We start from the raw sequence: 27,340 nt of genomic DNA on the forward strand, positions 1-27,340 counted from the left end.
ATTTTGTCCATCACTTCTCTCATGGTGGGAAGAGACATCCCCTTCCATTTAGCAGCAAAGGTGAGCCTAGCCACAATCAGAATATGTGACACTATACCCCTGATATTTAAAGGAAGATCAGTTGTCCCTGTATGCAACAGTCCCATTGATGGTGTCAAGTTAACCTGAATCCCAGTCACCTCCCTTAACCACATATTTATAGTATTCCAAAAACTGATCACGACCAGACAGGACCATCACATGTGGTTCAACGATCCCAAACCACCGCAACCTCTCCAGCAAGCCAAAGTGTGGTGTGTTTTTGATAAAACAACTATTTTATTTGCTGCAGGTCTAGCAGTTCTCTGAATGCTGAGCTCTGTATGACCCCGCTCACACCACTGATTGGCAGCTTTTTTGTGTAAATTATTCATAGGCAGAAAGCTGCGCATCATTTGTGGAAATATAACTTGGAAGAAAAAAAGTGCAATAGGGTCTTATCCAATGACAATAGGGTGTCAGGGAAAAAGTGAGATACACTTACCTTGCTGAGTTGCTTAAAGGCAACACATGAATGGCATGTAACAGCTGCTACACAGATAACGATCAAAAGGACGAGCACTGGTAAAAGGAAAACGACGGGAGGTCCTGATGAAGTGTCCGGCGTGACCTCGAAACGCGTTGACTTGTAAACCTGTTCTAATAAAGTATTTGATTTTAAGGACTTTATCTCAACAGTGCATGAGTGATACCTCCCGTCGTTTTCCTTTAATCATTTGTGGGGTTATACATAGCTCATGAATATGGAGGGCTACTTGCCGACAGGTTTATTATTTTAACCATTATATGGGGATCCTGCAAAAAAAAAGGAAATAATTACTCCTGGACTATAGGTCAACTCATTAGCTAATTTTCAGCAACTATTAGGTTTATTTATTTGTTCTGTAAAATAGCTAGACAGTTTAAATGTAAGCTCCTCACACACTTTAAATTGCTTTTGGTTCCCATACAGAAGAGCACTCACTCTACTGAGCACTCCTACTTAAGCATCTGACAGACATCTCTGATGGCAGCTTATCTCTTAGGCCTCCTTCACATGTCAGTATTTCCGGTACATGTGGTGACAGTTATCACACATACCGGAGACACTTATGTAGGAAGATGGACCGGGCCAGTGGTGCCTCTCCTGTGCCGGTCCTGGAACCAAAGGGACTGTCACCATTGTTGCGGGGGGAAGGCATTCAGACCTGGATCAAGCTTTGCACTGGACTGAAGGGGGCGTGACTGAAATAAAAGTCAAAAAAAATGTTTCAGTTCACCCCTTAGCATCCTCCAGATAGCAGGAACCACACCTTCGCACGGTGCCGCCCTGGCCTGGCGGATACAAGTCCAAACACACAGTAATCTCCAGCGATCTCAGGTAGGAAGGTAGTTATAAAAAATATTGCTTTATTTCTTTTCGTTAAAAGAACATGTTACAGGTAGTGGATACCCCGGTGGATGGTAAAAAATCCAACGCGTTTCAACTCAAGAGTCTTAAGACTCTTTTGAGTTGAAACACGTTGGATTTTTTACCATCCACTGGGGTATCCACTACCTGTAACATGTTCTTCTAACGAAAAGAAATAAAGGAATATTTTTTATAACTACCTTCCTGCTGGAGATTACTGTGTGTTTGGACTGAAATAAAAGGGCCTGTTTGTGGAAACCAGGGAGACTTGGCGGGAAGACAGAGAGTACATAGCAGGAGACAGTTAACTCTCTCCGTGAGACGACTCCTGGATACCGTTCCTCATTGTCGTAATCTGCCGGACATCTCCCCGACCGTGAAGGCATTGACTGCGTGCCTACATCTAACTCGGAGACAGAATTTACCGTGCGTTCCGTTCCGCAGACCAACGTGGGCACACGGCCTTCCCTTGAATAGTGTTATCAACTGGAGCTGACTGGCTTACATCCCGCCTCTGACACTGAATTCTGCGTAACTTCGGTGGAGTTATAGACTGCTCCACATTCCACACATTGCTCCGTCTCTGCAGGACCTCACTCAAGAGACACACCACTTTTGTCAGGAGACAGTGCCTCGACTATCTTCAGGACCAAGCCAGAGACTTCACGCGCTTCCTTCGGCGCCACTGTGGGAGCACCAATCGGCATTGCCCTGAAAACTTCAGCCTGATAAGTTTGCCAGTTCCTTAGCTAACTTTATTGTTTCCCCTGTGTTTTATGCGTTCTACCTTTACCCCCTTCATTACCAATAACCTCCCTGCGTGGAGTGTCCTCTGTCATAAATCTCCTTTTAACTTTTGATCTGCCTTCTGCTCATCACTGCATCCCGTGTTCCTGTGCTTTCCTACACTTACACACGTAGACCCATTCAAGTGAATGGGTCCGGGCACATGTCAGTGTGTCTCCATGGACCATGTGTCCATAGGCAAAATACGCTGACATGTCTGTCTTGTAGCAGCGAACCAGAGGATAAACAGTCGCACTCAGGTTTTCATGTAATTTGCAGAAATAGGATTTATTTCAATCACCAAATAAAGAAAATTGATTCACCGCAGTAGAAAATGCAAGCTATTCCACCACGATCCCCCATGTAGCACCATATAAGATTTGATAAAGACCAGGGATATGGTCAAAACGTTACCTTATGGAATAGCTTGCATTTTCTACTGCGGTGAATCAATTTTCTTTATTTGGTGATTTAAATAAATCCTTTTTCTGCAAATTACATGAAATCCTGAGTGCGACTGTTTATCCTCTGGTTCACGATTAGTGGAGTAATTCCACGTTCAGTCAGCACCTCCTAAGCAAGAGTGCACATCTTTTCTCCTTTCTACTGTCTTGTAGCAGCAGCACGGGCTGCAAACATTAAACCCAGGAGGGCCTCCTGATGAAGTAGTGACAAAACGTGCATTGGGGTGACAGAGAGCATTCAGACTGACACAATCATCCGTAAGTACCTTATTCCTTAAGCCCTCCTGGCTTTACTCTCACTACATGGTGTTTCTTCCTATGCCTTTGACTGTTTAAGTCTAGAGACCTTTCTTACTGCAGGCCACTTCAGTGCCTGGTATCCAGCCAGCCACTTCTTGTTAGGCCATAGCAATGTGATCACTCAGTGCACTAATTGTGAGGACACCATTTTTGCTACTACTTACCTTACGCTGTGTTTATTCCCTGTTGCCATACATGGATGTATTGTTACCTATTTTGCACTATGCGCTTTAGCTTGTCGGTCTTCATTCTCCCTGCACTTTGCTTAGTAGTCTCTGTATTTTAATTATTTTTGTATTTTAATTAACTTCTAAAAAATATTATTTTAGGATTATACTCGGGGAGCCCTTTGCTGTTTTTTGCAGACCCACAAAAAAGGAGCTGACAGCGCACGGGTATCCTTAACGCTACATCCATATGTTGTCTGCTTTCCACTGACTGCTTGCTAGGTGAAACCTCAATCATTTTTTTGAGCTCTCAGCTCATATAGAGTCCTGTGTACCTCCTTTTCCCACCACAAACTGCCCTAGTTGATACTAAATACACAAACACTACTCTGATCTTATGTCTGTATTTTCCATAGCTCTCATTTTCCAGGTAGATGTATTGGGAAGTCAGCAAAATGTAACATCAGTACATATAGCGGTATCAGATCTCTCAAAATGTGTTCACCCCCCCAGGAGTAGATGTTTAGAAGTAGCGCAAAAGGATTGAGTCTTGACGACTGTAGGTGGATACCAGGAACAAAACTACTACAGATGCAGTCAGTATCTTGTAAGGAGATGCATTTTTTATATTTGATAGAAAAAAAAATGTATTTTCAATTTCCAAAGGTGACACTTTTTTATTACACAAGGAATGACAGAGGAAGCTTCCTCCCTTAGTCCCTCAGTCTGAACACATGCTGAGTACACTATTGACTATATCATCTGATGGTTTAAATGAATCTCAGTTATCACTGATCCCAGCCTCTGTGTCAGAATGTCAGCTGTAGATGGTTGGTACATCTTCAAGATTGTGCTGTCTTCAATATAAATAGTTGTGATGACCCAACTCCTTTATGCATCTAATGTGTAAAGACCCCCATATATATTAGAAGACTCCTCAGTAGTGATGAGCGAACATGCTCGGATAACGTCTTATCCAAGCATGCTCGGGTGTTATCCGAGTATCTTGGGCATGCTTGGATAACATGTTCTAGTCCTTGCGGCTGCATGATTCGCAGCTGTTAGACAGCTTCAACACATGTGGGAATTGCGTAACAAACAGGTACTCCCTCCATGGGTTGAGGCTGTCTAACAGCCGCAAATCATGCAGCCACAGAGACTCATACATAATATACAAGCACACCTGAGCTTGTTCGCTCATCACTACTCTTCAGCCAAATCGATAATTTGGCTGATCGTTCGCCAACAGCTATCTCTGCTGTATTCTCCATATACAGGAGTGATTGCTCAGCTGAGTTCACCTGTGATCTCTATGATAGAGACGCTGTCAAACATGTCTGGAGGTGAGTTACAAGGGAGAACAAAAGGCTCGGCATTCTAAAATCGAACATGCCGGACCATTATCTCTCTGAACAATTGTTGCCCGGCCACCCATACACATTAGACTGTCAACCAAAGCTGTCATTATTGGCGGATCCAGACAACATTAGTCTGTGTATTGCGGGCTTATGCCTTTTATGCAGATATATGATGTATGCACCATATTTCACATAAATGATTGTGCCAATTTGTTCCATAATTTGGCTATACATTCATCATTTCTGGGTACCAAGGCACACAGAGGGACTTGACCCCAAAGGCAATTGCTTCATTGTGTTCTAATAGTTGAAGCTAAACATGAACTAAGCACTTCTCACTTTCATACTGTATCCTTAATCCCCGGCTTCCTACTTAGTTTGTTGAATTCTCGGATGAAACAATAGTAATTTACACATTTATGAGTAGTGAAAACCCTCTAATATGCTTTGCTCCTGGCAAATTACAATGTGATTATATCAGGCTTCTATTGTATTCTACTGAGATACAAACATGCGATATAAGTAACACCTGCAAATTAAACAGGTTCAGAGAGATTACTTATGATCAGGGCTTAAGCGGTACGTGCACCATATAACAATCCTCCTTTAAGCATTTTAAAAGGAATATCTCACTCACAAATTATTTTTTGTTGAAATAAAAAAAAATTACATGAAACTTGAATTAAAAGAAAATTTTAAAAATTTTTTGTTTTTCATCTATTTTTTTAAATCCCTGAATTATTGTAGTTTTTCCTTTTTTCTTGTCTTTAGATAACTTTTTATTCATCTCTTTATAAAAGGCAGGATTAGAATGACAATTAACATCTCTAAGATAAATTAAAATATCTGGGTCCAGAAATGGGTGACTGATGGACAGAACTCATCCCCTGCACAATGACTTCTGCACAGGTCACAGAGCATGCCTAGATAACTCTCACATACATGTTAATGAACATCTAAAGGAATGTAGCTGCTTTAATGCATATTTATGAATAAAGCCGCTAAGCCAAGATCCCTGCACTGATAATGTACAAAAAAATGAAAGTAAGAGAAATAAGAACATTTTTCATCAAAACATAAAAATAGATTACAAAAAGAATGTACGGTATATCACTATCTGTCACTAGTTAAAAATAGGAGTATAATAGGGAGAAATTGTGTTTATCATCCGCGCTGCTATCCAAATAACAGTCTAGTCATGTAGATGGTGAAGAAGTGAAGAAATGGTGTTTTATTCTTTCAACGCATTTCGAAGTCTACAGGACTTCTACCTCAGGAGTATTTTGCTTAGTTAAAAATAAGAGAATAAATGATACATTCCCTTTAATTCATGATTTATTTGTGCATGACAAACTTTATACATTTACAAGTACTGAAAATTATTCATCTGGATAGAATTGTTTTCGAGTAAGCACATGGGGTTCTGAAAACCCTGTTCGGATGACTAAGACAATTGCAGAAATGTTTGTACTCTGTGTGCACAAATTTCATTAAGGGGCATGTGCCAGCTTCAATAATGTCACAAAATTTAGGTGCAACTCTGAGTTGCTACTACGTTTTGTGCCTTTTCAAAGCTCTTCCTCCACAATTCTTTTATGAATTAAGTCCATAATCTCCAGCAAGCTTATAAAACTATGTTTTCTCCGAAAAGACACAGCGTTTCAGAGTAAATATACATGGTTGTAATCGAGTAGGCGGGCTTTCACTCATGCTGCCTGTACTTAGGACATCATGAATCTAGTGACAGGCTTACTTTAAAGAGTTCCAAAAAAAATAAAATGCAAGTTTTTGAATCATGTTAAATGTATTTTTCATGCAGGATATAGAATTGTGGGCTAGAAAAATCCCTATCTATTTCTAAAATAGAAATAGTAATAACAAACCTCAGATAAGGAAACCTTGTCTGCTGCCACTTCACTCTCTCTGACCTCCATACCATTAATAAATAAAATAGATAACTGAATAATTAAAGTACGCCATCTATATCAGGGCTGAAAAACTAGTTCTTACCCTTAATGCAATATGCAGTAGCCCGACATTGTAGGTGACACATCAGCAATATGTTCTACCAGTGCTTCTGCAGAATAGAAGGTGATCATGTTTGACATGATTCTTGTATTCAGAATGTCACCTGGTGGGATCTGCTGCTAAATTCGTGACACTTTGACTGTTTTTTTTAAATATTCTCACTATATTTTCAACAGCATTTACCTTAAATCCCTTTGTGGTAGCTGCTATACATGTATGGCGAAAGTGCGCTCTCTGTATCTGGAATGGGCTCAGGAGCTTATCCCAATACACACACCTACACACACCATGGGTGCCAGCTCTTTTATTCAGTTGGCATCCAAGAGTAACTTCTGTGATTACAACAGTTTAACCTCTGAATTGCCGCTGTCGAACGTGACACAAGGAGTTCAACTGCAGCTGGAGCTCCGACGTTACTGACTTGATTTATGATGAGCTTACATATTTATGATGAGCTCAAAGGGTTGGAAATGTGACAAAAACACTCGCTCCTGTGATAAAACAGACAGGGGAATGTGTTACCTCAGAAAGCATTAGCTATGAGCCCATGCAGTATTGTCTGAATAGTTATTTATCTTAGGCCAGTTTCACACGTCCTCTCCCGACGCCTGTGCACTGCAGGACTCTGTTCTGCCCTCAACAGGGCAGAGCAGTGCGCCTGCGCAGGAGCCGCGATGGGAAGAAAAGAAGACGTCACCGTTAGAAGATGGGAGGCACCGGACCAGACTGCGACACCCATCGGACCCGAACGAGATCAGGACCGTCCCTGGGTGAGTATAGTCTAAATCTTGGGAATCCATACGAAGAGAAGAGGTCGCACTCATCGAGATTGAAGTTTCACTGATTTATTGACATATCATGAACATGTCAAGTCGGGGGAGTGACATAAGGAGTGCAAGAAAGGCTGACAACGGCCGTTTCGCGCTGCTCGAGCGCTTCAACGGGTCAAACAGTGGGGGGAAGTGCCGGGTTCATATGGAAATCACATCACTCTGTACCTCCTCCCTCCACAGCTGCTGTCTAAGTGACATTAGTGATTTAAAAACATGCTGAGATGCATTACAACATACAAAAGCATAAATACAACTTGCTGCACAAGCAGAAAAATGGTTACATCGAGAGATAAATTACAATGCATATTCATATATCAAAGACTACTGTTATTTTCATATGTCGAAAACTACTATTTTTTTCTTTCTTTCTTTTTCTTATGGAAAACATCTACAATCATATGTATCCAGAGACCAAACTGTTTCACTATTATTGAACTATTAATATACTCACAGGAAGAGAAAAAAAAAAAAAATTTTTCAAAAAAATTCCCTCAAAAAATTTTTTTTCTTATCCTAAAATGAATTGTGTGCAACTTAGTAGCTGTTTTTTTTAGGATTCTCATGAACTACTATATACCTGCATAGCTGTATCTTATTATGAATAAACACAAAAATGGACTATCAATGACAAATCTCAATCATAGCGGACAAAAACCGCTGCACCGAAAACGCACAATGTATATGTGCACGTATACTATGCAAACAAAAAACAAGTCACTAAACGATTCAAATGCTACGGGAGAGAAAACCCACCAAATTCAAAAAGATGTCTTTGCCTCAAATGTGTGGAAGTTCATCAAAGCTGCAATAAAAGACTCCAGGAAAAAGTACCAACCAGAAAAGCCACATGTATACATATGTGACCTAGTTCTCCTATCAACTTCAAGGGAAATGAGGGAAAATATAAACTCCTTCATAAAAAAACAGCCATGTCTATTCTATCATTAAAACCCAGCGGACCTGTCGCCTGTGTATTCATAATCCACCTGGATTCTCGTTTTAATAAGATTTTATTTAAATGCCCTCCCTGCGGCGGTAAAACCACCTTCTCGATTCCTGCAAAGGAGAGAACATTAGGGTCATTTCCATGTGCATCTCTTACATGGTTAATTAAACGTGGGACTCCTTTTCCCGTTCTAATGGACTTAAAATGCTCACGAAAGCGAATGTATAGCGGACGTATGGTTTTGCCTATGTAGAAAAACTGACATGTGCAAAAAATTTCCCTATTTTGGAGGGACACGGCTGCAATTTCTTGATGTCTTGTTGGAAGTTAAGGATAATGAAATCTGCACGTCAGTTTACAGGAAACCTTTGGCTACTAATTCCATATTGCGTTATGATAGTTTCCATCCATCACATACCATTAATTCATTGCCATATGGTCAATTTTTGAGAGTTCACCGCCTCAATAATACCTTGGAGGGCTTTGAAACACAATCTAGAGAGTTATATAATAGGTTCAGACAACGGGGATATCCTAAGGTTCTATTAGATACCACACTTGAAAAAGTAAAATCTCAGTTACAGTAATAAAGTTAGAGGAGTTGTGCCTCTAAAGAATAAAAGAGTTGAAAATGAAAAGAGATTTACCTTCTGTTTTCGTTATAGTCCCATGGATCGTCAGATACGAGCAGCAATTAGAAAAAATTGGCACATTTTGGAACAAGATAGGGATTTAAGCGACATAGTATCTAGAGGGCCCCTTATCTCATGTAAGCGGAGTACAAGAATTAGAGATATTCTGGTTAAGAATCGGATCGTCACTAAGCGTGACACTTGGCTGAGTAAAGGAACACCACAAGGGAATTATAGGTGTGGCCATTGTCCTTATTGTAAATTTCATCGTACTGATCATACACTACACATGGGCGCGGTCACACATACAGTAACAGATTTGATCACATGCAAGACAGAGCATGTAGTCTATGTGATTTTTTGCACATGTCGGTTTTTCTACATAGGCAAAACCATACGTCCGCTATACATTCGCTTTCGTGAGCATTTTAAGTCCATTAGAACGGGAAAAGGAGTCTCACGTTTAAGTAACCATGTAAGAGATGCACATGGAAATGACCCTAAGGCTGGAGTCACACTAACCTGCGCAAAATACGCTCCGTATTTTACATGCGTAATACGGATCAATGACCACTAAATAGTGGTCCGTAGGTCATCCGTAAGCAAGGTGAGGTCGCGTATTTTGCGCATGTGTGTATCCGTATGCAATCCGTATGCAATCCGTATGGCGAGATTTTCTCGCAGCCTTGCAAAATGGACATTTAACGGTTTTGAGGCCTGCAAACAATTTAAATCATTAGCCTGCACCCTATTTAGACACTCAGAAACAGGTGACTGCCTACATTCTGTACATTTGACACCTTGCTTTCACGAGGTGTGTTGGTGTTCTTTGTGCAGCATGGCAGAGGGTCTGACATTCAATACAACCGAGCAGGTTCTCTTTACCTGGCTTTTGTCACGGCGCTTTGGCCAACCATATCCTGTGATAGTGGATCCGCGGAGGAGGAGACGCATGTGGGTACATCCACTTTTGAGGCAACGACTCACAAGAGGTCATTTTCACCGCCTCTATTCGTCTCTGCGGGACCATCCGGAGAAATTTTACCAGTACTGTCGAATGAGCATTTCCACATTTGATCGCCTCTTGGAGACAGTGCGCCCTGGGATCACCTTTCAGGACACTAGGATGCGCAAAGCCATATCTGCAGAGGAGCGACTTCTACTCACAATACGGTATGTACTACACAACCACATTCTCTATGTTCATAATGTGTGTGTTAATTTATGTTTTTTGGCCTTCTTGGACAAAGATTAATACCCTCATCTTACTCAAAATATGTTTCACCTGACACAGCAGAATGTTACATCTAATATGTACTGCATATCACTTAGTCATTGTGCCACCAAATATGTGTGTGTTGTTCTCTCTCATTTCCTACCAAGTTTGGTCGGCATGTAACTGATTTTTTTTTACTTTAGCCATTCTAACCTGTACTATTTCTGTTGTTCTACAGCTTCCTGTTCACTGGCCTGTCTTATGCCGCCCTCCACCATGAGTTTCTCATTGGAAAGTCAACCATTTCAGGCATAGTGAGGTCTACATGTGCAGAAATCTGGACAAGACTCCATCAGGTGGTCCTACCCGAGCCCAGGATGGAAGACTGGTTAAGGATTTCAAGGGACTTTGAGGAGGACTGCCAGTTTCCAAATTGTATTGGGGCCCTGGATGGCAAACATATCAGGGTGCGTAAGCCACCGAACTCAGGCTCCCAATTCTTCAATTATAAGCAATACTTTTCCGTTGTATTGTTGGCTCTGGTAGACCCTCAATACAAGTTTATAATTGTTGACATTGGGGCCTATGGAAGGACGGGAGACTCTAGAGTCTTCAATACTTCCATAATGGGTCGGCGGCTACGCACCAACCAGTTGGATCTACCACCACCACGCCAGCTACCAGGCTCCCCCGAACAATCAGTCCCTTATGTCCTTGTGGCAGATGAGGCCTTTCAGTTATCACATAATGTCATGAGGCCATATCCCCGGCGCAACCTTGACCACAGGCGCAGAATTTTTAACTTGCGCCTATCACGTGCTAGGCGACTGGTGGAGTGTTCCTTTGGGATTCTTTGTGCCAAATGGCGGGTACTCCAGTCTGCCATTCAGTTGAGTGAGCAAAATGTGAATGAATTTGTGAAAGCCTGTGTTGTTCTGCATAACTTCACCAGGATACATGATTGTTCCTCCTCTGATGGTGTTGTGCGTAGGCCGGACAATGTGTGCAGGGTGAGACCACCTATCATCCCTCAACGTAGACCGCTCTCTGGCCTCAAAGTGCGTGATATATTCACGAATTACTTTATCTCACCTGAGGGGGCAACTTCTTGGCAAGAGAATGCTGTGTCTATGTTATAATTTGTTTTTTTAAAAGTGTGTCTAAATATATATTACTCAAGCCTTTATGATTCTATGAGTGTTTCATTGCATTGGTTGGTGTCTGTTAGTATGTTGTGAGGGATAGTGAAAAATCACACAGAGACGTTAACTAGAGTAGACAAATTTTTAGTTTTGCCTTTTTTTTTTTGTTTTGCTTAAAGGCAAACATAATTTTGCCATAACACAAATTTGGCAATGGCCAAAATGACCCTTTGTGCCTTCTTTAACTTGGTGCAACATTAACATTACAGAAAAAAACTGCAACAAACATTATGCAATAACAACATTGCTGCATGCCTACATTAACCTTGATTAGGCAACAAAGGGTGAGCTCCATCACCTAAATAAAGTCAATAAGATAACACTCACATTTCCTCATAATGTTTTCCAATCATAGAATGATTCCACCATGACAGGCAAGGCTACCTCACATCTTTCACACAGATATTACCTGTCTGTAGAACACACAATATTTAAGCATGCTATACTGGAAAGGATGAAAATACAAAACTCACTTGTTAAGACATAGAGAGAGCGTGATATTGTGAATGCTGGTCGCCTCAAATTGGTTTACTAGAGATTGCTAATAAAGTTGACTACTTAACTAAAGGCGAGCACGCCTTTCCTATGCATTAGCAAGTGAGTAGTGTATTTTCATCCTTTCATGTAACAGTATAGCGCATTTAAATATTCTCTTTTATACACACATGTAATATCTGTGTGAAAGGCGTGAGGTAGCGTTGCCTGTCATGATGGATTGTTTCATATGTTTGTAAAACATTGTTTAAAAATGTGAGTGTTAAATTATGTTCTAAATGTTGGTGAAGGAGAACACCTGTTTTTTTGTCTAGATTAGAAGCACCAGTTACATGTAACTGGACATCTCCAAATTTTTGATTCATAAATCCTCATATGTAGGGGAAGGGGGAGGAACAGCCTGTGGGTGATGCTGGACATTGTGGGCAACATCGCCCTGTGTGGGGCCATACTGTTGCTCATGATGCTGTTGTTGTCCAGCCTCCTGGGCCTGTTGGTGATACTGGCCAGAGTAATGATGATGGTGAGGGGCTTCTTGTTGGCTATGGTAGGCCCGTGGCTCATACCCACCAAGATAGCCAGATCGTCCCCAACCAGGTTGGGACCAGCCTCCAACACTGGGTGGGTACAAGTGGCCATATTGGTGGGGTTGGCTTGAGGAAGACATTTGGGGCTGCGGAATAGAAGGATGGGTAGGGGGAGGAAGGGCTTGAGGTGTTGGCCCACGTATTAGGGGCTGTTCAGACCCTGCTTGAGCAAGCATCTGTGTGGATGGTCTTATGCGCATTAAATTTCTTGGTGAGAGCTGCCACCTCTCCAGAAATTCAAACACCTCATATGGGGTATTGGGGGGGGTGCTTGCATCAAGCAGGATCTGAATACATCCCCTAATACGGAGCCTGACCTCACGGGTAAGGGCACGGAGATAAAGGGTGAGGCTACATGCATAGGCCTCCTCACCATCATCTGTAGTGACTCTGGACAAGTAATTCAGCACCCCAGTGTCCACATTGGTCCTGCTCTCTTGAATGGTGACCTGGCGCCTTCTTCTTATTCGCCGTGATGCTAGAGCAGCCTGTGGGGAGGGCCTGATCTGGGCAGTTGGGCTGCTGCTCAAGTTGCCCATCTCTTCCAGGATGGGTGAGGTTGCAGCTGCAGACCGTCCTGGTGGTGTGTTGTGTAGGGCAGCCATTGTGTGTTTTGGTGATGCCTCCTCTTCAGCCATCCTTCTTGTAGGGGGAGAAGATGGGCCAGCGACCTCATCCCCTACAGGATCTATAATGGGCTCTGCCTCTGAGGCCGTTCCTCGATCCGTAAGGTTGGATTGAGTTCTGTTATGAAATAGAACAGAGGCAAAAATACATCAATATTTTTGTCCCTGTAAAGTATTTGTGTAATGTTTTTGTGTCATGTGGTGTGAGGTATGTACTTACGGTCTCAGAGCCAGAATTGGGGCGAGGAAGTTCAGCCGGTCATAGTAGATATATTTGCGCTTTACATGGCCAGCATCCCCACTCCTGGACCGCTGCTGGCATTCCCGGCGGTACTGGTCCCGGATGCTTCTCCACCGTTTCATCACATCTTCCAGTGCAATGTGACAGGAAAGATTGTCAAAATCACATATTTGAGAGGTCACATTTTCAAACAGTAGTCTAGGCATGGGGCCTTATGGGGTGTGCGTTCTACCCATGGTGGCATATGTAATTGGGCCGATACCCAGGGTCTCATTAGCTCCCCTGAAACTAATTTTAGTGGCTAGGAGGATGAGGAGCTTGTGGCCTAACCCCTAATTATGGCTGTGTGAAGCCACGTGTCACATCCTAATGTAACGGCCTCATGAGGCTAATAAAAGTACATGCACAGGAAGGGGGGGGCTAATTGTAGATTCATTTTATAGCGCGCGCTAACGTTAATTATATTTTTATGGTTGCACTTACGAATTTTATGCTGCTCATCACGTGGTCTGTCACCAAAGTCATGGTACATCTGGCGACAGATGCGCCTCCATGACGCCTCCTTTCTTGTGCGGTTCGCATAGTTTGCGTCGCGTGGGTCCCATATTTCTGGACGCTCCTGCACCAGCACAATGAGCATCTCTACATTAATATATGTGGACGCCATGCTGCTGCTGTACTCCGTGGAGGCGTACTTCCTGGATGTCTGGAGCGCTTTTTGAGCTCATTTGCATGTCTACGCTTCCTGATGATGGATTGGCCCATTTCCTGTTCACCAGCCAAAAGACCTGCGTATTGCTCGCAGGTCACACGTGTGTTCCGTGTGTAATGCGTATTTTTTGCGCACCCATAGACTTGCATTGGCGTACTACGGGCGTAGTACGCTGACAATCGCAGCATGCTGCGAGTGGCACGGAGCGTAGGATACGGAGGAGAAATATACGCCTGGTGCGAGTGACCCCATAGAGAATCATTTGTCCGTGTCTAATGCGTGCTTTTAGCGCCTCTCACTCTCCCGTATTCCTCGCCAGTGTGACTCCGGCCTAATGTTCTCTCTTTTGCAGGAATCGAGAAGGTGGTTTTTCCTAGTTGATAGGAGAACTAGGTCACATATGTACACATGTGGCTTTTCTGGTTGGTACTTTTTCCTGGAGTCTTTTATTGCAGCTTTGATGAACTTCCACACATTTGAGGCAAAGACATCTTTTTGAATTTGGTGGGTTTTCTCTCCCGTAGCATTTGAATCGTTTAGTGACTTGTTTTTTGTTTGCATAGTATACGTGCACATATACATTGTGCGTTTTCGGTGCAGCGGTTTTTGTCCGCTATTATTGAGATTTGTCATTGATAGTCCATTTTTGTGTTTATTCATAATAAGATACAGCTATGCAGGTATATAGTAGTTCATGAGAATCCTAAAAAAACAGCTACTAAGTTGCACACAATTCATTTTAGGATAAGAAAAAAATTTTTTTTTAAAAAATTTTTTGAGGGAATTTTTTTGAAAACATTTTTTTTTTTTTTTTTTCTCTTCCTGTGAGTATATTAATAGTTCAATAATAGTGAGACAGTTTGGTCTCTGGATACATATGATTGTAGATGTTTTCCATAAGAAAAAGAAAGAAAGAAAAAATAGTAGTTTTCGACATATGAAAATAACAGTAGTCTTTGATATATGAATATGCATTGTAATTTATCTCTCGATGTAACCATTTTTCTGCTTGTGCAGCAAGTTGTATTTATGCTTTTGTATGCTGTAATGCATCTCAGCATGTTTTTAATCACTAATGTCACTTAGACAGCAGCTGTGGAGGGAGGAGGTACGGAGTGATGTGATTTCCATATGAACCCGGCACTTCCCCCCACTGTTTGACCCGTTGAAGCGCTCGAGCAGCGCGAAACGGCCGTTGTCAGCCTTTCTTGCACTCCTTATGTCACTCCCCCGACTTGACATGTTCATGATATGTCAATAAATCAGTGAAACTTCAATCTCGATGAGTGCGACCTCTTCTCTTCGTATGGATTCCCAGGATTGACTGTTTCCAGGTCTGGCACCCGAGATTCCCAGCTGCTGGGCTTCTGTATGCCGCACATCATTTGAAGTCACACGGTAACAGCGGTGCCGTCCGCTTTTTATCTTGAGTTTTGTGATAATCTAAATCTTTTTTTCTTATATTTCAGGTTACATCGGGGGCTTATCTACAGCATTACAGAATTCTGTAGATAAGCTCCTGATGTCGGTGCTGGCAACTTATAGGGGAAAAATAGGGTGACAGATTCCCTTTAAAATGTAGTTTATTCGTTGGACAACCACTTTCACAGGTCTATAAAAAATATTTTTTGAAATCATCGCAGGTGACTGTACTTTTTTGAATAATCTTTTTGTCCTGAATTGAAAAATGTATGTAGTTTTTCTGTAGCAAGTAGTTTCCATGGAGCAGCATCATTATTATAAGGTATAGGAAATATAAGGGCGACATTAAGAAAACAGTAATCTACATATCAGAAAAAAATGCTTCACCTTACAAAACAGTTTTTATTGAACCAAAATAATTTCACATGCAAAATAGAAACCAAAATATGAGCAGAAATGAAAAGTGCTTGAAATTAGACTGTCGAAGATACAATTTTTCAGGACATTTTTCTCCTTTAAATCAGATCAGACTGTAGAGTAAGTTCAGTTTAATGGTGGTGACAAACTAAAAAAAAAAATGCGATGCGCCGACCGACTTTACGTAGATATTTCCCCAGAGATGACAGAGGCAGCTTGTATTTAGAACTGATTTTACTGGAGGTAATCTAGTAGATAACTATATACAGATGTGAGGTAAACGGGCCAGCCTGTTCCTTACAGATGACCATTTGCAGACAGGCAGTTTCTTAGTGTGATATTGGCTGGTTTCAGGCTCTCTCTCTGTGGAGACCCTCACTCAGTTACACCTCAGTGGCTGAGCTGTTTTCTTCCCTCTGAGGTGACTTGCCCTCCCAGAAATGCAGTAAAAATCCCCTCACAATGGCGGCTATCTGCTGCCTTCCCTTCTATCTCCCTGTAGCAGGGCTTTGATTCCTGTAGAAGCCTGTCTCCTGTCAGAGTCTCACATACCAGTCCTTGCTTCCATCACCATCTTTTTCTGACTGTCTCAGATCTTACAGCCTCATAACAGTTAACTCCTCCCCATAACATGTGACTTTCCGAGAATCAGTCATTGGCTGACTGCACTGTCAATACTCCTTCCCTTAAAACTCACGCAAACCTTTACTGATGCTGTCCCTGTAAGAAAATTCACAAGTAAGTAAAACAAGCGAAGAAATGGGAATAACATAGGAAAAGCCACATACATTGAAAATGCAGAAATAACGTAATAGCAAAAATACTTCTATCTCAGAAACTTTATGTGATAGAGCAAAACTAAGCATATTTCTGGAATCCGCACATTAAACTCCATAAAACAGACATATTACCTTTGCTGATGATTTTTTTGTGTTGACCAGTGAATTTAACCCCTTCACTACCAAGGGTGGTTTGCACGTTAACTCCCGGGCCAATTTTTCCAATTCTGACCACTGTCCCTTTATGAGGTCATAACTCTGAAACGCTTCCATGAATCCCGGTGATTCTGACATTGTTTTCTCGTGACATATTGTACTTCATGTTAGTGGTAAAATTTAATTCAAATAACTTGCGTTTATTTGTGAAAAAAAACGGAAATTTGGCGAAAATTTTGAAAATTTTGCAATTTTCCAACTTTGAATTTTTATGCCCTTAAATCACAGGGATACAGCACACAAAAAACTTAATAAATAACATTTCCCACATGTTTACTTTACATCAGCACAATTTTGGGACCAAAATTTTTTTTTTTGGTTAGGAAGTTATAAGGGTTAAAAGTTGACCAGCGATTTCTCATTTTTGCAACACCATTTTATTTTTATGGACCACATCACGTTTGAAGCCACTTTGAGGGGTCTATTTGATAGAAAATACCCAAAAGTGACACCATTCTAAAAACTGCACCCCTTATGGTGCTTAAAACACATTCAAGAAGTTTATTAACCCTTTAGGTGCGTCACAGGAATTTTTTTGAATATTTAAAAAAAAAAATTAACATTTAACTTTTTTTCACAAAAAAAATACTTCAGGTTCAATTTTCTTTATTTTACCAAGGGTAACAGGAGAAGTTGGACTGCAAAAGTTAATGTGCAATTTGTCCTGAGTACGCTGATACCTGATATGTGGGGGGGAACCACTGTTTCGGCGCATGGCAGACCTTAGTAGGGAAGGAGCGCTGTTTGACTTTTTCAATGCAAAATTGGCTGGAATTCAGATCGGACGCCATGTCGCGTTTGGAGAGCCCCTGATGTACCTAAACAGTGGAAACCCTCCCAAGTGACCCCATTTTGGAAACTAGAGCCCCCAAGGAACTTTTCTAGATATGTGGTGAGAACTTTGTACTTTGTAGCGGTACAATTAAAAAATCATATTTTTTCCACAAAAATGATCTTTTCACCCCCAATTTTTATTTTTCCAAGGGTAACAGGACCCTAAAAGTTATTGTGCAATTTGTCCTGAGTACGCTGATACCCCATATGTGGGTGTAAATGACTATTTGGGCGCATAGCAGAGCTCGGAAGGGAAGCAGCGCCATTTGACGTTTTTGGCTAGAATTGAGATCGGACACCATGTCGCGATTGGAAAACCCCTGATGTACCAAAACAGTAGAAACCCCCCACAAATGACACCATTTTGGAAACTAGACCCCCCAAGGAACTTATCTAGATGTGTGGTGAGCACTTTGAACCCCCCAGTGCTTCACAGAAGTTTATAACGCCCGGTGTTATGAATGAGTCACCGTAGGAGGCAAAAGCAGAAATACAAGCTAAGTCCAGAAAACCAGAGAAGTTGGCAACTATCAGATTGCAGACCCCTGAACCTATCAACACAACTAGCAGTAGCCGTGGGGGGTTCCTACGATGCCCTAGACCCCTCGATCACAGCCGGAGAAATACATAGGCCTAAAGAAAGAAAGGGGAAATCTAAACTGCCCCAGAACAGACCCCAAAGCAATAGGCAGCCCCCAACATATAGTGACGGTGAAGCAAGATGAAAATACTAACACAGACAGAAAGATAGACTGAGCAAAGACGGGGCCCCAAAACTACCTAGATAGGAAAGGACAGGAAGGCTGCTGCCTGCAATCTGCCAAAACCCTATCAAAGACATAAGCCAACCAGCTGATATGAAAAAGGCCCTGAAGCAGCTAGGCTTCAAAAACTGAATCAGCACTCAGGTATTTTCAGAAGACAGAGCTCAATGAATTCAGCACACCCCAGCAGGGAATGGCAGAAATCCAGAAAAACAAAGCAAAAACAAAGTCAAAGCACAAAAGCAAAAGGCCGAGCAGCAATCTTAGCTTTGGAGGAGCAGGAATTCAGACTGGTCTCCAAGGATCTCACAGAGAAATCACCCGCAGGGCAGAAGGGCGTCGGCAGCATTATATCCAGTCCGTAACTCCACTCAGCCAGTCATAATCATCAGCCTCAGGTGTTTGACAATCAGGCTCACTACCTTTCTTTACCAGAAGAGGGAGTTCCTCGGGCCTCAGTAATGAAGGGGAAAATGAACTCACAACAGCCCGGGCGTGAAAATAAAAAAATCGTATTTTTTCCACAAACATCCTCTTTTAGTCCCCATTTTTTTTATTTTCCCAAGGGTAACAGGAGAAATTGGACCCCAAAAGTTGTTGTGCAATTTGTCCTGAGTACGCTGACACCCCATATGTGGGAGAAAACTACTGTATGGGGACACGTTGGGGCTCGGAAGGGAAGTAGTGACGTTTTGGAAAGCAGACTTTGATGGAATGGTCTGCGGGTGTCATGTTTCCTTTGGAGAGCCCCTAATGTACCTAAACAGTGGAAACCCCCCACAAATGACCCCATTTTGGAAACTAGACAACCCTGAGGAACTTATCTAGATGTGTGGTGAGCACTTTGAACCCCCAAGGGCTTCACAGAAGTTTATAATGCCCAGGCATGAAAATGAAAAAATCGTATTTTTTCCACAAACATGATCAATTAGTCTCCAATTTTTTTATTTTCCCAAGGGTAACAGGAGAAATTGGACCCAAAAGTTGTTGTCCAATTTGTCCTGAGTACGCTGATACCTCATATGTGGGAGAAAACTACTGTATGGGCACACGTCAGGGCTCGGAAGGGAGGTAGTGACGTTTTGGAATGCAGACTTTGATGGCATGGTCTGCGGGTGTCATGTTGCTTTTGGAGAGCCCCTGATGTACCTAAACAGTGGAAACCCCCCACAAGTGACCCCATTTTGGAAACTAGACCCCCTAGTGAACTTATCTAGATGTGTGGTGAGCACTTTGAACCCCCCAGTGCTTCACAGAAGTTTATAACGCCCGGGTGTGAAAATAAAAAAATCGTATTTTTTCCACAAACATCATCTTTTAGTCCCCATTTTTTTTATTTTCCCAAGGGTAACAGGAGAAATTGGACCCCAAAAGTTGTTGTCCAATTTGTCCTGAGTATGCTGACACCCCATATGTGGGAGAAAACTACTGTATGGGGACACGTTGAGGCTCGGAAGGGAAGTAGTGACGTTTTGGAAAGCAGACTTTGATGGAATGGTCTGCGGGTGTCATGTTGCCTTTGGAGAGCCCCTAATGTACCTAAACAGTGGAAACCCCACACAAATGACCCCATTTTGGAAACTAGACAACCCTGAGGAACTTATGTAGATGTGTGGTGAGCACTTTGAACCCCCAAGTGCTTCACAGAAGTTTATAACGCCTGGGCGTGAAAATAAAAAAATCATTTTTTTCCGCAAAAATGATATTTTTGCCCCCAATTTTTTATTTTCCTAAGGGTAACAGGAGAAATTGGACCCCAAAAGTTGTTTTGTAATTTGTCCTGAGTAGGCTGATACCCCATATGTGGGGGTAAAACACTATTTGGGCGCATGGCAGAGCTTGGAAGGGAAGGACCACCATTTGACTTTTTCAACGCAGAATTGGCTGGAATTGAGATCAGACGCCATGTTGCATTTGGAGAGCACCTGATGTGCCCAAACAGTGGAAACCACAATTATAACTCCAACCCTAACCCCAACACAACCCTAGCCCTAACCCTAGCCCTAACCCTAACCCTAATGGGAAAATGGAAATAAATACATTTTCTTTTAGTTTTATTATTTTTCCCTAACTGAGGGGGTGATAACGGGGGGGGGTTTGATTTACTATTTATGGCAGGTTTTTATGTTTGGCGGCTGTCACATGCTAAAAGACGCTTTTTATTGTAAAAATAGTTTTTGCATCACCACATATTGTGAGCTATAATTTTTCCGTATTTTGACCCACCGATTCATGTGAGGTCTTATTTTTTGCGGGACGAGTTGACGTTTTTATTGGTACCATTTTCGGGCACGTGACATTTTTTGTTCGCTTTTTATTCCGATTTTTGGGACGCAGAATGAACAAAAACCAGCGTTTCATGAATTTCTTTTGGGGGGGGTGCGTTTACACCGTTCCGCGTGCGGTAAAATTGATAAAGCGTTTTTATTCTTCGGGTCAGTACGGTTACAGCGATACCTCATTTAGGTCTTTTTTTATGTTTTGTCGGTTTTTTGCAATGAAAACAATTTTATATAAAAAATAATTATTTTTGTATCGCTTTATTCTGCGAGCTATAACTTTTTTATTTTTTTGCGGATGATGCTGTATGGTGCTCGTTTTTTGCGGGACAAGATGGCGTTTTCAGCGGTACCATGGATATTAATATATGCGTCTTTTTGATCGTGCGCTATTGCACTTTTTGTTCGGTGGTATGATAATAAATCATTATTTTTTGCTTCGTTTTTTATTTTTATTTTTTAAGGTGTTTGCTAAAGGGGTTAACTAATGGGACAGTTTTATAGGGCGGGTCGCTACAGACGCGGCGATACCAAATATGTGTACTTTTATTGTTTTTTTTATTTTTTTTATTTTGAAAAAATGGATTTATTGGGGAATATTTTTTTTTTTTTACTAATTTATTTAGCGATTTTTTTTTTAAATTATTTTTAACACTTTTTTTTTTACTTTATTACCTTGTCCCAGGTGGGACATCACTGTCCAGTGACAGATCGCTGATCTGTCACATCACAGATCACTGTGACAGATCAGCAATCTGTCACAGGCAGTTCTGCAGACTTCCTCATGGCAGTGAGGAAGTCAGCTCCCTACAGGCCCCCGAGGGCCCCCGTCGCCATCTTGAATCCGGGGGCCTGTAGGGAAAGAGACCCCCGCAGCAGTGCTGCACATTGCGCTGCTGTGGGGGACTCAGGGAAGCATGGAGGGATCCCCCTCCCTGCCGATGCTTCCCTTTAACCCCCGGTACACCGCAATCGCGTTTGATCGCGGTGTACAAGGGGTTAACGTGTCGGGGGCGGTCCGTGACCGCCCCTGACACATTGTGCCGGGTGTCAGCTGTGATAATCAGCTGACACCCGGCCGCGATCAGCAGCGCTCACCACGTGGGCGCCGCTGATCGCTGGGACGTAATATTCCGTCCATGGTAATTAGGTCCAGGGTCACATGGACGGAATATTACGTCCATTGTAGGTAAGGGGTTAAGATATCAGACCCACTATATTAAAACTGCTTTGAAACATCCCCAAGAAACAACAAAAGGTGTCATTTTATCTGTAACTGTCCACATCAATTGATTCCTAACATGATAAAAATTTTAAAATATTTCTGCTCCACTCTGGGATGTTTTTGTTTTGTAAGTTATACATACAAGTGCAATCCAGCTTGGTGTGATTTTATTAGTTTTAATAAACTAACAATTTCCTTCTAGCTTTCTTTTAATATTTCAACTAATATTAAATGTCTTATGTCCCTCTTCCTCCCATTATTTTCCCTGTCTTTCTCTCAGAACAAAGAAAAAGAACAAGCCTCTGAACCTCAAGATTCACAACAGCGTGGGCAGCTGTGAGAATATCCCATCTCAGCGCTCGCCCCTTCTCTCCGAGCGATCCCTACGTTCTTTCTTTGTGGGCTACCCATCTTTTCTTCCTTCTACTCCCCCTGTTCACACTGAACCTTCTTCTGCAAGTAAGTCTCCAGCAACCATTTTAACTAGACAAGCAAACCTATAAGAAAGTACATATTGTGCATTTCAGACCGGTGGGTTGTTGTGTAAAATTTAATCTGGAATTGAATAATCATAATATTGTACGTGTTTTTTTAAGGCACATAACAGATACAGAATATGTACTGTAGATATGCATGATAGTGGTGCCTTCAAATTTTACTGAATTACTCATTTATTTTACATGCAGAATTGTGACATATTATACAAGGGTTGTCCACAAAAAGGGACCCTAATGTTCTTAAGAAATGAAAAATATAGTCACTTACTTACCAGACTCTTGCCATTCCTTGGCATTACTGCCTGTTTACCCCTTTGATACCACTAATTGGCTGCAGCACTGACGTGACATCAGCGACAAAAGAGGAGATAGACCGGGGTATCACTTGCAACTGCAATGCGAGAAATTTGCACGAGTCTCTCACCTCAATACCGGGCATTGCCGCCGGCACTATGCGGCTGTATGTATTTCTATGCAGCTGAACGCTCCGGGCCCGAGTGCCGGTGGCAGTGCCGGGTATTGAGGCGAGAAACTCAAGCAAGTTTCTCGCATTGCAGATGCAAGTGAGAACCCGGCCATACCAGGAGTCTTGCAGGTCAGTATATTTTTTTTTATTTTATTTTAGGATTACCCGAGGACCAATTTTAAAATACTAAAATGTTTTGGACAATTGGACAACCTATTAATAGGGGTATTCCCATCTCAATCTCAAAGAGTCAATCTCAATATGTAGTAGATATTTATTATTATTATTATTATTATTATTATTATTATTATTATTACATTAGCAAATTCCACCAATTAGAAATTGCAATAACTTGGGTATCCATGGTTGCGACCACTAACAGCTAACATATCTAAGCTACTGCAATATCCTACATGAGGTAAACGACACAGCAAATCAAAAGACCTGTACTACTTTCTTAATAAGAGTTATTTGCTAATAATAATAATACCTAATACATATGGGGATAGTATCTTGGAAATGGGAATATCCCTTTTAAGCCTCCAAAATTCAACATTTAATTTGCTTTTAGTATGCAATATACAGCAGCAAAAAACAAGAAAGCACATCTCTATAAAAAAAAGTCCCCTAGGTTCCTCAATCATGTGTGATCAATAAATGTCTTTTTATTCAGTGTTCAGTCATTTGCCACAGGAAGTGTTGCTTGTGACTGTTTTACCCCAGAGCTTATGAGATTCTAACTTGTGACATTGCATGTGTGAAAGGCCCTGAGAGGTCTGTAGTGATTCTTCTCATTCTGAAGTGTCTGAAGGCCTTGCACTTATTTTTAATACAAGATTTTCAGCATACACAGTGATTTTATAATGTAACAATATAAAGCAGAAATATTGCTTTTAATAATGCATAAAATAAAACTTTTAATAGTTATTGTTAAAATGTGAATTGCAAGAGTTAAAAGAACCTAAGCTCAAGACGTACAACACATAATCACACAAGATATGTACGTTGAAATAAGGTGCTCAGTGGTACTAGTGCCCCAGAGGAATGGTTCGGTTTCATCTAAATTCTTGTATCCGAAAGAACAAGGTCAAACAGGAGAGATAATCCTATTCCTGCGTCTTGGTTTTGCTCAGCATATTCCTGCTCTTACAAGGGCAGTACCCAAGTGTATACCCTAATAATGTAATGATATCCCTCCCTGGAGGTGAGACCGAACCTTTCTTCTGGGGCACTGGTACCATTGAGCACCTTTCTCATGACTCTGTTGTTGAGTGTCCCAGGACCAGGGGCTCCTACCCTGTCCATAACGCTAGGGGTGCCCTAGATCACCGTTCCCCGGATTACTTCTGATTGTGAAGATACTGGGGCCACGCACCTTGCCTTAGCTCCTGAATCTATCTTCAGTCTGTACCCGTCCCCCACCCAGGAAAGAGGGGACCAGTAGTGTACTGTAATACACCAACCAGACTAACAAGGTATTACAGGGATAATGAAAAATACCAAACATACAAATGTATTCACTCAAACAACAGAGGTAAATAAAGGGAGTGGAGGATGGGGTTAAACCAAAGTAATAGAAGCAAGGGAATCATCACACACTCAAAACCTAGCAACAGTCACAGATAAAACCACCAAACACCTTCTCCAATAACCACCAACCTCCAGCCATGCAGCAAAAGCTTACATGTGACAATGAGTGCTGGACAGGATGAGATTACATAGGAGATGGGAGTGGCTAACATAGCTGAGAGCCTTAAAGCAGGAAAGCTTCCAGGAGCTCTCAGCTGAGCAGATTAATCCCTGCACTGCTAAAAGAAACTTACACTGTTTAGCAAGAAGCTGAAGTGCTTCTAATCAATGCAGGAGTAGGCTTTTTAGTGGTGTTATTGTGCCAGGGTTGTCTATTGATTCGTCGCACTCTGTTGTGCATGACAGGGGCGACCGAGTCGATGGCTGATCAGATCAGGCATTTCTAAACGTGGCGATACCAAATACATGTATTTTAGATTTGTTTTATTGTTTCATTTTGAATGGGGCAAAAGGGGGGTGAGATCTTAATTTAATTTTTTTTTAATTTTTGAACTATTTTTCAAAATTTTTTTTTCACTTTTTACTTGCTTCAATAGTCACCATAGGAGACTAGAAGCTGCGATCATCTGATCGCTTGTGCTACACAGAGCAGGGCTTCAACCCTGCTCTGTATAGCATAAATGCTCATCTGCTATGAATGCTAGCCACCGTGTGGCGCTCATAGCAGATCGGTTATGACAACCACCGCTGTCTTCTGCAGACCCACTGCAAAAACATACTGATAGGGAATCTAGATTGTGAGCCTCAGTGGGGACAGTGATGATAATATATGTAAAGTGCTACGGAATAAGGTAGCGCTATGTAAGTGAGTAATAAAATAAATATTTCAATTAATGCCAGCTATACACCAACATGTAATATGTACGATCAAAAATGCATAATTTTACCCTTTTTTATTCTTTCCAAGTGAAAGCTTGGCTTCTCTTCCCTGTTAGATGCGGTTATTTTTTCAATTCATCGTTAATTGGCTATACTTGGACCTCTTTGTCTATGTATAAAATGATAAAAAGTACGGTGCAATAAAAGGGCCTGAAAGAAATCTCTGAACAGAGAAGAAAAGGTTCAATCTGAATGATCCTATTTAATGTCAAGAGGACATCTGAAACTACTTTGCTTTATTGGTTCATGTAAAGCATCTTAAGAAAATGCATCGCAGATCTGGCACTAACCTATGGGATGACTGAAAGGAACGCTTTAAATGTGACTGTTGGATATGCACCTGCACACTGTCTGAAAACAGATCTTTGGCTTGTGCAATTAGAGGTGTGTGGGAAGTGTGTATTCATGTAATACCTATTATGACTGGCAATACAGGACTTTGATGTGCTCCCACTCTAACAGTGATTCATAAAGAGATTGGCATGTTGGCGCCATACAATTAAATGGTTTTGCTACCTAGAGTCTTAAGTGTAGTCGTAACTCCCACATCAGAAACAAATATACAGTTCAGAGGGTTCAAGGAGACAATAAAGTACAAAACTTTAAGATTGAATCTAATAAAAGCGTACCCTCCGTCTAGGAATTAATGGCTTCCAGCACAATGTTGAGAACATCTTCAGAGCATTTTTCATCAAAAATAACAAAACATATTTTTCCCGATATAGCTAAGAGCCAACCAAGTGACCAGCTCCAATATGAGTCCTTTAGCAGGGTACGGAAATAAAAATAGGAAATACATTTTCTACTTTTGTGTCACTAAATAACTTTTACTGAAGCTGGACTTTAAAGGGAATATGTCAGTTGCATCAACCTCCTAAGCCGTCTATATGGACATATAGGTCATAGGGAGAGGTATAACATGATACCTTCATATCTGCAATCTGATGTCTTATTCTAGAGCTAGCCATATTTTTCTTATATGTAAATGAGCTGCTGGGGACTATGGGCCGGACATAGATCTGTATGAGGATCTGCCTCCAGAGATTATTTTTAATAAAAGGGGACTTGAACCCACTGACAGATTTGCTTTCAGCGACAAAACAGTAGAAGAGTTATCCAGAATACTTGCTAGGTTTTTCGAATATGAATAAAGCAGTGGCCGACTCTCCAGCAATAAATTAAGAAGCATTAATTTAACCCAATGGTTATGGTGTATTTTATTGACGGCTTCATTATGCTACATTTCCACAATGAGTTTTTGGTGATTTTTTTTTTTGCGCTGCATATTTAAAAAAAAACGCAAGGAACCTATTTTACTTAACCCATTAACGACCAGGGCTATTTCAGTTTTTGAATTTCCGATTTTTGCTCCCCTTCTTCGTTCCAGAGCCATAACTTTCTTATTTTTCAGTCAAAATGGCCATGTGAGGGCTTGAGTTTTTGCGGACCAAGTTGTACTTTTGAACAACGCCATTGGTTTTAATATATCATGTACTGGAAAATGGGAAAAAATTCCAAGTGCGGTGAAATTTAAAAAAAAAGTGCATTCCACAGTTTGTTTGTTTTTACCATGCTCACTAAATACTAAAACTGACCTGCCATTATGATTCTCCAGGTCATTACGAGTTCATAGACATCAAACATGTATAGGTTCTTTTTTATTTCAGTGGTGAAAAAAAAATCACAAAATTGGTAAAAAAAAAAAATATGGAGCCATTTTCTGTAGTGTCTCCATTTTTTGTGATCTGGGGCTGGGTGAGGCCTTATTTTTTGGCGCTGAGCAGACTTTTTTATACCATTTTCGTGCAGATACAATCTTTTGATCTTTTTGATTTTGCATTTTACTGCAATGTAGCGACAGCCAATAAAACTAAAATTCTGGCGTTTTGAATTTTTATCTTGTTACATCCTTTAGTAATCGGGTTAATTCTTTATTTATATTGATAGATC

At 41.3% G+C, this 27,340-nt stretch overlaps 1 protein-coding gene across 2 annotated transcripts in view; it reads left to right on the plus strand.

The window, feature by feature from the left end:
- KSR2 (kinase suppressor of ras 2) overlaps positions 1 to 27,340 on the plus strand; it is an 887,084-nt gene that overhangs the window by 483,400 nt on the left and 376,344 nt on the right. For both annotated transcript variants that reach the window (XM_073560006.1, XM_073560082.1), the window contains exon 5: positions 22,239 to 22,417. In XM_073560006.1, the coding sequence (XP_073416107.1) occupies positions 22,239 to 22,417 (179 nt within the window). The remainder of the gene's footprint in view (positions 1 to 22,238; positions 22,418 to 27,340) is intronic.

The sequence above is a fragment of the Dendrobates tinctorius genome, unplaced genomic scaffold (genome assembly GCF_039654945.1).
Source record: "Dendrobates tinctorius isolate UK_male_01 unplaced genomic scaffold, ASM3965494v1 ptg000003l, whole genome shotgun sequence".
Classification (NCBI taxonomy): domain Eukaryota; kingdom Metazoa; phylum Chordata; class Amphibia; order Anura; family Dendrobatidae; genus Dendrobates; species Dendrobates tinctorius.